Source organism: Aquila chrysaetos, chromosome 6, assembly GCF_900496995.4.
Source record: "Aquila chrysaetos chrysaetos chromosome 6, bAquChr1.4, whole genome shotgun sequence".
Taxonomy (NCBI): Eukaryota; Metazoa; Chordata; class Aves; order Accipitriformes; family Accipitridae; genus Aquila; species Aquila chrysaetos.
Window position 1 is genome coordinate 48149425 of NC_044009.1, and position 15189 is coordinate 48164613.

Consider the following 15189-nt stretch of genomic DNA (forward strand, 5'->3'; position numbering starts at 1 on the left):
ATTAATTAGCTTCCAATCATTTAAAAACTAAGTTATTACCCCTGAACTTACCCATAATGGTTAAAGCTGTGGCTTTTGTTAAGTCTTCTTTCATTGATTCTATTATTTCAAGATTACCACCATCCAAGTTGCATCTATTTATGGTTCCATTTCCTGAACTGATCCAGTAAAGTTTGTTCTCCCCATAATCTATTGATAAACCTGTAATTAACGTATACAACTTTAACTGTGGTTTTAACAGATAATATACATTTAGTGTTAAGCTGTTTTCATAATAAAAATGTATTTAAGAAATATATATACACTCAATTATGTTATCTATCCACTCATCCAGTCAAACTGAGAAAACCAAAGAAACTTGACCATTTATAGTGAAAAAACCCATGCTTTTAAAAAGATTTCTGCCTTTTATTTCTCCCAACATCTACAGAAATCAATTAGTGACTGACTGATGAAAGAGCATTATCTGGCAATGAACAATTACTTGAATGAACTGAGGTCCTCAGCAAGGCCATTAACTACTAGTGAATGTGAACCAGAAGCCATCATTTATATTCTAAAACTATGAATACATGAAGACTTAGAAAACAAGCTACTTTGTGTGATTCAGAACTATAAAAAGTCTGTTCTCTCTCTACATGCACAGCCCTCTGCTTAGAATGCTGAGCTACCAAAACCTAATACAAATTCTCAATAAATTTATAGTATTAATTTTAATTTTGCTTCATAGTGAACTGACCTCACGATCAGTTCTTTGGAGTTAGAAGCAAGAGAACTGTAGAAATAAAAATACTTGCAAAATAACCTACTAAATGAACAGAGCATACAACTTTCTGGAAGTAAGAGCAAAGAACTAAGAGAGAATATATTTCAGACTTCTATAATCCTTGAAAAATGTTCAAGTAATTGTAACAGGAGATTTTCCACAGTGAAATACGCTTGGCATAGTGACAATACATGCCATAATAATTTGCTTTGGTACTAGACTTTTCCCAGAATTCATCTTAGTTATCCAGCAGCAAGTTGCCAAGAAATACTGTATTTCACTGCATAGGTCAACCTCTACATATTGTACAGTACTATTCTTCCGTCCTGTAAATTGCTTGTGGAAAGCCAGATCTATTTTCAAAATCCTGATGGGAGAAAGCAGTGCCATGTGCTGCAGTACTTACAGCTGGCATCATGCAACTAATTCTTTATGCACACTTGACATAGTAGGCCAAAAGGTGTCCACTTGCTAAGCTTTTGAAAAAAGCTTTCCTGTTCTTTTACAGTTACTGATATTTTTTCCCCTCTCTGCAAGCGTATCACCCAGAAGAAAAAAAAACACACGCTCAAGAGAGGATAAGGATACCAACTAGTGCCTTCAGGAGAGATTGTTCTTGCAGCATCTCTCTGCAAATATGTGTCTTCATGCTTGTACAACAAGCATTGCTCAAAGCAAAAAGACAGTGCCACAGACCATGGAGATAAGCAGCACTTACAGTACTTAGGCCTAGCACAGGAAACTTTCCTGGCAATATGGATGGACCTTACTATGGGTTACAAAGGTAATACACAAGTATAAAGGTTTCCTTACTCTGAGACGCATAGCATTTGCTAATCTCCATAACTCCTGACTGCTACCAGTCAGCTGTTCACTGACTTCATCTAGACAAATCTATTTACGGGGTTGCTGTGAATGCAATCTACAGAGCAATTACAATCTTATCTTGTCAGGTTTTCTACTTCTTCAGATATTAAACTGGTGTTTCTACATATGGGTATTCCAATTACACAGCAGCAACTGACAGAAATAACATTCCTATTTCCTTCTACCCAAGCCTACCAACATTTTTCTTCCCAAAGAATTTTCCTATTGGGTTATTCCACCTGTTATCAACCTTTGCGAAAACATATTATTTCTAACGTAGGCAGAGAATGTTTATTTAGTTTTTTAGGCATTGTCCTGTTTTTACTAAAGAAAATAGGTGACTCACTAGCCATAAGCATCACAGATATTCATGATGCAGTCTAGAGTGGGTGACTGGCTTACACTTTATGTCCCAGCTGCCAAAGTCAACCTGAACATGTGGATTGTAAAATATTGATCTAGGAGAAATCTGTTGTGTTTAAAAAAATATATTACCATGACTTAGGCCATCACTGTTTTCACATGCATTTTCCAATTTTCTTACTCAAATTTCCAGAAATACGCTGCTATTTTAAAAGTATATCACAAAGGTTATTCCAGCAATTCATACACAGAGGTTTCAATCCTAAAGCCATATATGCAATGACATCTTATCTTCCACTACTAGAAAATCAAGTTTGATATTTTAATTTGGTGCATCCCTGAAGTTCAAGGAAATGACTCTTGACAGCATTTTTCCTATACTTATTATTTAAGTGATGTATGTTCCTCTAATGTATTTTTACCTGTGGAGATGTTCTCTAAAAAGCAGTGGAAGCTTAAGGAAACTGTGTTCCAAGAACATTAAAGGCGGGATTAATTCTTACTACCTAAATCAATCAAATGTTGGACACTGCTATTACAAGCTCAGATGAATTATAGGAACAGTGTTTGGAATTTTTGTTCACATTTCCCACCTTAGTGACTTAAGAAAGATTTTTTTAAACAGTTTATGGCTGATTACATTTCAGGTGAAAAAACAGTGCTTAAAATTAGGAAATCCTTAGGTTTATTTCTCTGCTAAACACACATACATAATTAAGAAATAACTTTTTTTAAAAAAACAAGTCTCAAGAAGATTTTTGGTTCACATGTGCAACAATTTTGTTTGTAGATTATGCTATATATTCAAAAGGAAGAACAAATAAGCAAAGGATAGTCAAGTAGAGAGTCAGCCAAGGAAATGAAACAAGAACAACAAACCAGCAAACAGGGCTGTACTATAATCATAAGCAAAACAGAAACTCTAAGTTTGTTCAGAAGAAAGGATTAAACTCTATTTACGCCCCCCCCCCCCCCCCCCCCCCAAAACAGAAAAAAACCCCCCAAAACCCAAAACCCCAACAACACCGCCTCCCCCTCTAATTATGGAGTCCTTTGAATAGAGCTGAGAGTGATCCAGTATGTTTTAAAAGGTTATTTATCCAAGCTATTTCAAAACTTACTAAGAATACAATACTCTACAACTTAATAAAATACTCTACAATTTAATAATAGCCATTTCCTTAAAAACAATCCAATGGATGCATGATTTGTATTTTTAGAGTTTTATAACAAACAACTGCTTAACTGAAAATAAGTTCAAGACACCAATGATCAAATGATCTGCCTCACGAAGTATAAAAGTAAGCACTAATTCCGAATCCCTAAGAATGCAGTTTAATGGAACTCCAGTAACTAGTTCCTTTTTCAACTGACCTATATGTGTCAGTATTTGAGCCTTTTAGAACTGCAGAATGGACTAGCAACTCGTATCTAGTATGTACTAGTTAAGATAAAAATAAGAGACACAATCTGTCGTCCTAAGATTATCAGTTTCCAAAATTTCCAATGACATACTCTTGGTGTTAATACAAAATATTTTAATTAAAATAGTCTCCTTGTTTTGACAGAACTCAAATTGAGGAAAAAAAAAATCCATCAGCATACTTCAGGTCACAGATTGGAAAACTTTCTCTCATTCCTCGAGTTCTGAAATTATGTCTCAAGAAAACTAAATACCAATTATCAGTATATCCAACTCTTAATAAGCCATATATTTGTCTTTTTTCAGTAATCCATCTGTGAACTCACTTACCAGATCATTCACCTCACTCCCCAAATACTCAAAATTAGCACTGCATGAACTGAGGTTTCACTTACAGAGAAAGACAGTTTCTCAGTTAGAAATGAAACATTAAATTAAAGTTTTAAGACTGCTACTCTCTGGCTCTTCAGCAGTGTTTTCTTGTTCTTAGCATGGGAATGTCTTATGCTAATGGTAAGAGTAATTTAAACCACTAAAACAGGCATCTTCATATATTTGAATTTAGAGTTTGATATTGGAAATTTAATACTTGTTTTATCTATAGTGTATCAGATCATTTTTCCTCAGACATGCAACAGAATCTGTTTTCATGTCTATCCTAACTGACAATAAAACTGAGCCGAGATGTCTACCAATTAAAAAGTTTTTCAGGAATAGACAGGTGCAAGCTTTGTTTTCCCTTTACATACATACATACATATATATCTCTCTCTACACTCTTTTATACTACATATTCTACACTTTACATATTTTATGATTTAGCATGCTTTTAGAATTCCAAGAGGAAGGAAAAAACAATTAAATCTCTTTGTTCTCCTTCTTATGTGATAGATCTCATTATTATGCAATAAGAGCCTTCAATGTGGAATATAACCTATATCAAGTAATTCTTATCAGATCCTAAAGGTGTTAAAAATTAATCCAATGATGCAGAAAGAAAATGAATTGCCTCACAGCTCTGTGGTGAAGTAAAAAAAATTATGTCACAATCGTCATTCCTACAGGGCTTACAGGTATGTTTAACTGCATGAATATTCCATCTGATACCAGTGAGACTGTACATGTCCATGAAGAAAAACATCACAAAACCCACATGGATTTGCACATGCAGCCTTTGACAGTACTGATATATTTACAGGAAGGAGGGGAAAAAAAAAAAAAAAAAAAAAAAAAAAAGGAGTACTTACCGTTCTACCATGTATTTGGTTCAGTGGCTTTACTGCTACTCAGAACAAAGTCAATGACAGAAACCATAAGGACTGCAATTTAGGACCTTGTGACCTATGATCACAGGATATTCAGTGCAAAATGTTGCACACAGCCTTACTTTTTAATATAGTTGTAATATTATTAAATGTGTTTATGTTTCACCTTAAAATTAGTGGGTTTACCACTCTTTTTTTCTCCAGATAAATAGATAACTGTCTCTTCAAGTGGATAGATAGAAAATCAAGTTAACAACAAAACAATTACCAAATAATTTCTACAAAATTTTTTTTAATTTAGGGTCTAAAAATGCATGTTGTGTTGCTCTTATGTCAAATTTATTGAATTATTTAACAATTTAAGTTATTTTTGCTTCTGCTTGCTTAATGCATTCAGTTATGAAAACCCCTAAATGCTTTAAAATGTAATCATTTTACTGATAGCCTATTAATAAGGCAAAAACAATTGACATAACCACTTTAACTCTCTAAAAAATGAAATTACAAAAAGAGACCTGAACCAAAAATAAATAAATAACTAGTACATATAGAAAGAGCTTTAAAAAAAAAAAAAAAAAAAGCCACAATTTATCATCAACTATATTAATTCACAAATACTAAAATTGAGGCTAAGTCATTATATGCAACGTATGCTTCAACTGTTGCTCTTTTCTGTATGTGAAAGGAAAAGTTAAGAGCCAAATTATCTTTTGATCATGCAGCTGGGATTCTGGTGAGGAAGGTTCTACATTTCCAGTCAAAGTATCCTCTCACATAAACCCGTAATTTATTAAAACCCTGCTATCTACATTTTTTTACCCATGATCTAAAGATTGAGAAATTCAGATGGGTTCTCCTTTACCTTCAGTCTACTGTAATTCTAGAAGTTAATAATACTATACTTAACCCATTACAGTAGATTTCAATTAGAATGTGCCAAAAATAGCTTAAACTGAGAAACACAAGAGCACATCAGTGTTTTTCACGTCTTTATGACAGTTCTTATCACTGTTATATAGTATATGAAAAACATTATGGTATACTTAAATAGTGTTTCAAGATAACGTCCACAATAAGGCACTATAAAAACAGAAACAGGAAAAATGGTATTTACCAACAGGATCTTTTTGATTCTGAAAGAGTATTTTGCTGTTGCTGCCATCCATGTTTGCCATGTTAATTGTGTTACCATCCATCCAGTAGAGCTTACTGAAGAAAAAAGTGAACATATTTAAAATGTTGCTTTGTGTACACAGTATTTTTAATGCATCAGTAGTGAAAACATTTGTAAGTTTAGAAGCAGGCAAAAGATACAAATAATTACATGATTTAATCAACAGTAAGCTTTGGTAGGGAAGCAGTACTCAGTTCAGAAATTCTCAGCAAAATCTTTCAAACGCATGCATTTAAGTTTGAAAGAAAACAGAATGGGCAAACTTAAAATCTGAACAAAGAAGAAATCTTCTGATGACCTTTACCATAGTTTATTTATTAAAACCACAGATATCTTACCCTTTTACTGGGTGAACTGCAAGACATTGGGGTTTATCGATTCCGTGGATGATTGAGGTTTTCAAGGAACCATCTAAATGTGCCACATTAATTTGTGTTTCATCAAATTCTGAGCTAATCCAATATAAATTACGTGATATCCAATCCACTGCAAGACCTCTGATACTCTGAATATCTGCAAAAAGTGAAAGCAGTTGTTCTTTTTATTTTCCTTCTGGATTATGCTCAGTATTGCAGGAAAAAACCAAACCAACTTCTTCTACAGTTTGTTAACAATATTGTGCAATATTCTATTCAGAAGTATTTATAAAATAGTTGCCAAGAATTAATAATCATTATTTTTCTTCTTGGGCCTGATACACTTGCAAGAAGAACATGAAAATTCCACTGAAGATTTAGGAAATCCTCCATAAATACTTCTTTAGAAATTAGCATAAAACCTATTGTCCAAAAATAATTATCAGACAGACACTGAATTTTTGCAGTTTTGTATGTGATAGTCTTCCTTAGCAAGGGATTAAAAAAAAAAAAAAAGTTAATGTATGTTAATATCTGCCTTAAATGCTGGGTATAAAACCACTGCTCAAGATCAAGATACCAACATGCCGCTTGGCATAGCAATGGTTCATACTGGACAGCATCTTTGTAGACAAGGAAACAGGCCAAGGGTGATTTAATGATTTCATTATAGTTCACAGTTTGTACACTATCTCTTTGTCAACTTAACAAAGTTTGTTAACTTACTTTGTCATTGACAAACTAACATGGATGTGGCTGTGGACTGGCTTGCATATACATAAGGTCAAACAGCGATTGGACATTAGAAAGTTTGCCAACTTTAGAGAATGCAACAAAGGATACCAAATACATAGCCTTGACCCATTTTAAACTGATCCTCTGCCTTTTTGGGTGTTTTTGTTGGAGAAACTAGAAAACAAGCATTTTATACTCTTAAAAAGATTAAAGTACGACTTTGGCATCTTTATGACACTGGCATAAGAATTCATCCAACAAGAATCCCACTAGTATGTGCTTACAAATCTTCTTATGTTCTTATAAGAAGTATAAAAATATAACTGTAAGCAAATGAGATAATTTACACAAAATAAGTAGTCTTTATAATGTTTTGATGTGCCAGAACATTGTAATTTTGCAAATTTTATGTATATTAAGTTACATCTGGCACAAAAAAAACCCCAAAACCTCCACCACAGAAGCTACCATAATAAAAAGAACATGAAAGAACGTTGATAAACAGAAACACTCATACATAGTATGTTTCTTTAAGTTTTATTAAGTTTCTTGACAAGTTTTGTGATTTTTCACTATATATTTTATACAGTAAACAACGTTTTTATTGTACTACTATTTAAAAAACCAACTCTTTCTGTTTTGAGCACCTCAATTCAAGATGTAAAGAAGAGCTCTAAAAGGCACTCTAAACCTTGTCCTCATTACTGGTACTGAAAAACCTCTGCAATTGTTAATAAAGTTGTCTCTGAGATAGTAGTGGAAAAATAAAGATACCCATACAAAATAAATTCCATCAATCTACATAGCCAAGTGGGGATATTGCCATAGTTGTCCAATGATTTCCCAAAATATGCTAATACAGAACTAATTTCTTCTAAAGCTACACCAGGGGCAGAGCTTTAATTAATTTTCCGAAGTTCCCAAATAATCAACTTAAGAAGTATTTGGGTTTTTTTTTCTTATTTGTTCTCAAAATCAGAAAAGGTCTGATCTTAAGAAGTTATTTCTTTTCTCCTCTTCCCTTTCAAACATATATTTAAAAGTTGAGAAACCAAAGTTTGCAAAATTTGCCTCCAGATAGTCCCTGTCAGACAGTTTCCCTGTTTTCAAGCAGGTAGGTATATTATAAAATAGAAGAACATCATGTGCTGCCAGGAGGGCAGAAGTGTCGGAACAATGAAGGCGCCAACTGCAGAAAAAAGTGCCAGCCATGATTTTCCATTTGCAATATTTTAAGTTTCCTTTTACTGCTGTAAGCAACCTACCTATAATGAAAAAGCTCAGTAAAAAGGAAAACCTGAATTGTAGTATTATAAATAACTGAAGCAGCAATGACAGAACAAACGTATGCAGGATTCAGACACAGAATCAAAAGACTCCACTTCCTCTTTGCATTCAATTACTGCAAACAGCCTGATGGCACTCAGTTTGAACATGACGTGCTGCAAGAAGGCAACAGGTACGTGCATAACACCAGTATCACCAAAATTACAAAGCTATCATATTGTGTGCTTCACCAATGGTGCCAAAGCCAAAAGATCTACATGGACTGGAGAAAAAATAACTCCGATGGAGCTAATTTCCTTGCTAGGTCAGCACAGATAGCCAAAGGACATACAAAATCTACATTAAATTCTTCAATGCAAAGCTATGTCGGGATACTGTTATTTTTCTGCTTTTCATCTTTATTCTTTCTACGTTCCCCAGAAGACACTATTTCCATTGTTTACTACACACTTCAATCTTGTATAACAGCAATGTTTATTACATCCCAATTACATCCCAATTTATTTAAATAAAAATTAATTATGAATCAATAAAATGACCTAAAATCCTAAACAAAATTGTGCTTTCTTATGTTTTAGATCAATTATCCAATACTAGTGAGAGGTACACGTAACAAGAACTTGCATGCTCATATTTTAGCATGCTTATAACACACAGTTACCTATAATGAATTATTTTTACTTCAATGTTATGCTATTTACCTCTTGAAATAATGGTTTCTAAGCCAGTCCCATTAATGAAGGCACGCTTGATGGTCTGTGTTTTCACATCAGTCCAGTATAAGCGTTCTTCAACAGCATCAAAATCTATGACCGTCACGTCATCAATGTCAGGAACAGTGAAGGCTGTGATGAAGTTGAAGTACGGGTTCTCTATGTCCACCCCTCTTATTTCTGAACGCCTTGCATAAAGAAGAAATTTCTTTCTTTCTGTTAGAAAAAAGGAAAACGTCACTCTTCATTCTCTTCCGAACATCGCTAACAAGAAGTCCAAGTCATTTAAGATCACTTTACAGATGCATAAATAAGGTTTATATGAGTAATTGAACATCTCCAGAAAACCTGCAGCCTAGTGACACTTGAGAAATAAAGTATGTTACAGAGCATAAAAATCACAGGAAAAATATATTAATTCTGGATGCTGGACATGATGTTACTACACCACTAAATCAATATGGTCTTGTGAATGTCTAAGGAAGAATGTTAAAAATTATATTTTAAAAATTTTACCCCACTTATTCCAACCAAAAAAATATTGTTTCAAATGCCAATCATAGCAGATATTAACATTTAGTATCTCAGGGGAACAGAGTATCACTGTAACCGGGAAGTTTTTGCAATCAACAAAACTCAGGAGGAATTCCACAATGTATGTGTAAGTAGTGAAAGGCAAATAGGTGGAAGAAAAAGAACACGTTGATTGTTCTAATTTAGACATTCACTGGTGAAAAAGGGTGATACATTAAAGGCAAAACAGAACTCTTTTTTTTATATCAAAAGTCTAAATTATTGGAGCAAATGTCTGTGAATGAACAGAAAAGGTAACTTTTTTCCCCACAATACGTTTATTACAACAAAATATTTTTTTTTATTTCCAAAACATTATTAATCAACACTGAAAAGAGTAATGTAGTACAAGGTTTTACAGATTATAGACACAATTATTTGACATTTTGAGGGCTTTTATAGCTTAAAAGTGTTTACTGTAATTTTTTATAACACTTCCCTGCAAGGCTGCATGTCTAATATTTACTCTTAATTTCATTTTCTTAATCCTTAAAAGTAAAACCAAGACAACTTTAGAAGAACAGGTAGAGATTTAAGCTATTAGTATCTTTTTGTTATTCAGCTTACCTGACTCATCATTTTCTGATGACGCACTTTGCAGTATAAACCTTTCTGTTTTGCAGAGATAAGTTTTACTAACATATCATACACACAAGCAACAGAAAAAATGGCTGTGGTAATAAATATCAAAGCGTCACACACCTCGCATAATAGAGTAAGTTACCAATTCTCGAAAAGCACATGTCCCTTTAAAATACATCATTAAAATGTACTGTAGAGATTGTTTTTAAGATTTTAATTGTATTTTAATTTGTCCAGTTCAAAATTCTAAAATCAATACAATTGTCAGGCTTTGGGAGGAAAACTTACCATAACACGTTTTCTTGTCTAAAGACAGTTTCATCAGATGCGGACAGGCACACGCAGCACTTCTGTTGTGATTGATCAGACACATGTGAGAACATGGACCTCTGCCCTCATTAGCAGCACACGGATTGGAAGCTAAAATCGAGTAATGAAATACACAAAATATAAAAACACCATTTGGAACTAAGGCTTGTCAAACCAGCAAAAGCTACACTGGTAAAAACGTGGTGAAAATTCTGTCTGAAGATAAACCCAGCCTTATTGATTAACTGAGCTTGTGCTCTGATCACTTTTTCTAGGCTAGTATTAAACTCTCGTGCAAGCATAAATTTTTATAGGTTTTTTTTTGTTAGTATAGCCACAAAATTTATCACTGTAAATTCATGAAGCCACTGGATACAATTTTCCCAGTGAGATATTAATTCTGCAGTCTATTTATAACATTCAAATGTAAAGAATTGTACACTCCTAACCCGGACACATGGGATAAAGAAATGTTAGTATGATGAGGACCTGAACAACAAATTTCGTTTTGTGAAGAGTCAAAGCTTAGACTCGGGATTGGAAATTTTGGCAAATTCAATGTTCCCTCTCAATAAAAAATTAGAATACTAGTTGGAAATCTAACATGCAAAGATAATTTGAAAAAAGATGCCAAAGTATTTCTACTTTTCTCAAAGAAAAACCTCTCCTATGTGTAGCTTTTTTCAAGTAGCTTCTTATAGTTCACTGATTGAACAAGATGTGCTAGAATTGCTTTAAAAAGCAGGAAGCAAGCTGACTGGAGAAGACTTCTTAGTCCTACAAAACCTAGAAACTATTCTGATTATCTTTATTCATTATTATACACACACAGTTCCAGAGCACTCCTGAAGAGACATTCCAAGCATAACAGAAAGTAATGTTGACTTTTTCCCTTTACTAAAAAAAACACAGAAAATTAACAGCGATGAAAAGGGAAGTGGGAATGACTGACTCATAAAGACAAACTTATAATTATCAAAATCAATTAGTTTAGAATATACTCCTCCAACGCTGTGCTAGCCTGCAATATAAGTAATTAGATAACTAGAGAAATCCGATATATGAATTTCTTTGCAAAATAAACTTAGCTCAAACTCAAGCATTAAAATTTGAAGACAAACTCAAGGTTTGCTTAATTGAACCATTTCTTTTTCATCAATGCATGATTCCTGTAAATTTATCCACCAACTCCTGACTTTAACTACTTACTTGTCTGACCAGTACTACAGGAAGAATGAAACTTTCAAAACCTTGGATAAAGAGGTTAATGAAATTCTATCCAGCATCTTCCACCATTCTATCAAGAAATCGTAGGCTTTTACAGTGTTCTGTAAAGTCATCCCATTTGCCCCTTTCAAACACTGGCATCACTGGATGCCACTCAGCACTCTCCCAGCCTTTGCAGTTTCTCCTGCTATTCCAAGGTTTATTAAAAAGAAGCATCCCATATCCTCTCTGTCAGCTCTTCTAAACCTCTGACAAGAAGTCAGCAGCACCAATAAGCTTAAAAATATGTATTCTTGGTTAATAAATTAATCTATTCTTTGACTACTAATGGACTGTAAATACCTTATTATCCTTATGTGATGACTATATTTGATTCCACCTTTCCCAAAAATTACTATAGAGAAATGTTTATTTAATGTCGTCACTTTTCTTGCATCTGTAGTAACAATGTAAAAAAATCTGGGGTGATCTCTTTTAATAAGTTCACAACATTGTGTAGAAAACAAAAAATGTGAAGGTGAGGAAAAGAGACTGAAGTTAAGAAGGTTCCAGGAGCCCTTCAGGATAAGAATCAATTATTAATGGACTATTAATATTAGTAAATTTAAGTCATCTATTCCTATGAACACATCAAAAATGAAACATGATTTAGGGTATTGACAATATTGTGAAGGAGATCATAGAATCATTTAGGTTGTAAGGGATCTCAGGAGATCATCTAGTGATTCAACCTCCTGCATTTTTTGGCATTCTTAACATCGCTGCTGCGAGATTTAAAGTTTAGTCATACGTTCTGTAAAACAGCATTTCCTTTAGTTCATTTGCCAATACAAAGCAGTAATTTCAGCGGAACCTCAACCTCTTTATATGCGTACAACCGTCTATGGCAAGGATCTACTTAGGGCCTAGAGAATAATAATCCCCATCTTGTCTTTCTGTGCAAGTACTGCATTATGTTCTTCTCTACCAAAGTTGCTATCTGAGTATGGAATTAAAATATAAGAACATACAGAAAAAAAAATAAAAGGCATGCTGGTTAATGATCATGTTAAAGAAAGAGTTGTGGTTACAGTGTGCTACAAGCACCAACAAAGAGGAGACTACAATTTCTGTACTATCTGTCCACGTCACAATCCCCTTCATATATCATGGAATACAAAACCGGTGGAAAAAGAGTTGTTACAAAGCAGACGTATTTGTTTCCACATGTGTACACAATTGGAGGAGTAAACTACCATAATAAAATAATTACTTATCCCAGCACATATGTATTTATTCCTTTCACATTCATACCGCTTTCACTGAATAACAGCTAAGCCCATCCTTTACTTTCTAATAAAAACTAATTCTCTTGAAGACAAATAGGTATACTATTGCTTTGACTCTCAGAAATTTGGCTCTCTTATTTCCTTGTGCTAGTTCTAACACTTCCTGCTATTTCTGTTGTGAATAACCAACCACATAACCACTCCTTATTCACCTTCTCCATGCCATTTATGATTTCACAGACTGCCATCATACAGAAGCTTATCTATAAGCTGTATTTCAAGAAGCATCAGCTTACCTGTCCTCATACAAAAACTTTCCCATACTCTTGATCAGCCTGTCAAGCTTCTTGGTATCTTTTATATGATCTGTATACAGTACTCAAGATACGGGAGTGATATGGATTTGTACAGCATCACAGTTCACTGTCTACAGTTCTTCATTCCTTTCCTAATCATTTCCACCAATTTATTTTCCTTTTGATCATGGCAACACACAGAACTGGCATTTTCGCCAACTGGCCAGCCTTTTGCATTATTTAATTGATTTCCACTGCTGATTCCTTGTCAATCTATTTCTCTTACAGTACTGTGCACAGATATACATGTCACTCTGTCATCATATTTCTTCTTGACTGCTCTCTGAAACATTATTTAAACAAAATGTTTCTTTTTCTTGACCAGTAACCCTTAAAAAACCCCCTGACATTCTATCACCAGCTGAAAAATGAACAGTTACTCTGCCAACCTCTGAATATGTATTCACCATGGACCAACTTATCCTCCGTATTAACTTCATATTGAACCTGTCCCTTCTTGGCATCAGATTTTAGCTAGGCAAAATTTTAATCTTATACTTTAATGGTGCGCGACCTGATTAAATTCTGCCTACACCTTCAAATATATGCACTACAACTACATCAAAAGGATACTTTTAAATTGCTGACAATCTATTCCCGCTCATATTTAAAACCAGTTATAGATCTAATCCTCTGCTCACTGTCAATACTTTTGGTAGTATTGCTTTTCATAGGGTCAAACATCCTGCTGTACTCAGTCAAGTTAAAATCTTTATACTACCAGATTATATCCGATTATTTTAGCGTTAATCTTTGGAATTTGTAAGTTAAGACTGATCAGAGAATGCGTTAGTTCTAAAATAAATATGTATTTCCTATATTCACTATTTCTACTTCAGTTTTTAATCATTCACTTGAAGAATTAGTCAGTATACCATCTAACAAAAATGTACATATTAACCATGAAACAAAACAAACAAGAATATTTTTAGCACCAAGTTAGAACAATTCTTCATGATACTCTATTGTATACAATACAATATCTTTATGGTAAATCTGAAGCTCTTGTTAATGAATCTCTCTCTTTCCCACTCCCCCCAGTGTACAGTTTGAGATGAAAGGGTACTGCAAAAAACAGAGAAAAATGTAATTAATGATATAAGTCCAAAACTAAGAAGGGACTGCCTGGAATGACTGACCTTAAAAAAGCATACTGACTTACTAGACAGATAAGAAACACAGATGGAAAAGAATAACAAATGCTATAACACTAGGGTATTACCATGTGGAAGGGCCAAAGGCCAAAGGCTCCTAAACCTTTAGGAGCAGGTGCTATGCTTTATAGACAACGTTCAAGAAATCAGAAATTTACTGTTAAAGTAAGTAACAAAAAAGCAGTGACAAAGGATTAAACTAAATCCAAGTGTGAAAAGCTACACAACAGTTACATGACAGAGTGACTGAGAAATAAAACGTCTTATAAAATTCAATACATGTAGTAATATACAAGGAAAAAACAATCTCAAGTTACATACATGATGATGACCACTGAAATAGCATCCATACCTCCAAGATCATTTTCTGAAGCAACAGATTATATTTATACTTATGAAATGGCTGTCCAATACCCCTCTTATTACAACAGCTAGTACACACCAAACAGAATTATCAGTTATTAGGGTTAAAACAAGCAAGACTAGGTCCTCTCTCACACAGTGCATAGTTACGCACCAGAGCCATCTGCCCAAAAAGTTATAGACACCAAGAGTTTGTGTAAGCTCAAAAGTCAGCTAGAAAAGTTCATGCAAGAAGAATCAGTCAAAGGCTTTAAAAGCCTTTGAAGCACAAAGATACCATTCAAAAATCACTGAGTTATAGGTTAGTGGAAGCTGACAGGCTATACGCGAGGAGCATGGCTGTTGTCTTCCCCCAGGTCCAAACTTTCCTGTAGGCACTAATGAGCCATTGTCAAAGACAGGATGCTG

At 34.0% G+C, this 15189-nt stretch overlaps 1 protein-coding gene across 8 annotated transcripts in view; it reads right to left on the reverse strand.

Annotated features, from left to right (window-relative positions):
- LRP1B (LDL receptor related protein 1B) overlaps window positions 1–15189 on the reverse strand; it is a 759343-nt gene that overhangs the window by 217065 nt on the left and 527089 nt on the right. For all 8 annotated transcript variants that reach the window (XM_030018329.2, XM_030018325.2, XM_030018333.2 and 5 more), the window contains 5 exons: window positions 10393–10524; window positions 8938–9165; window positions 6197–6371; window positions 5799–5893; window positions 52–201 (listed from right to left, as the gene is read on the reverse strand). In XM_030018329.2, the coding sequence (XP_029874189.1) occupies window positions 52–201; window positions 5799–5893; window positions 6197–6371; window positions 8938–9165; window positions 10393–10524 (780 nt within the window). The remainder of the gene's footprint in view (window positions 1–51; window positions 202–5798; window positions 5894–6196; window positions 6372–8937; window positions 9166–10392; window positions 10525–15189) is intronic.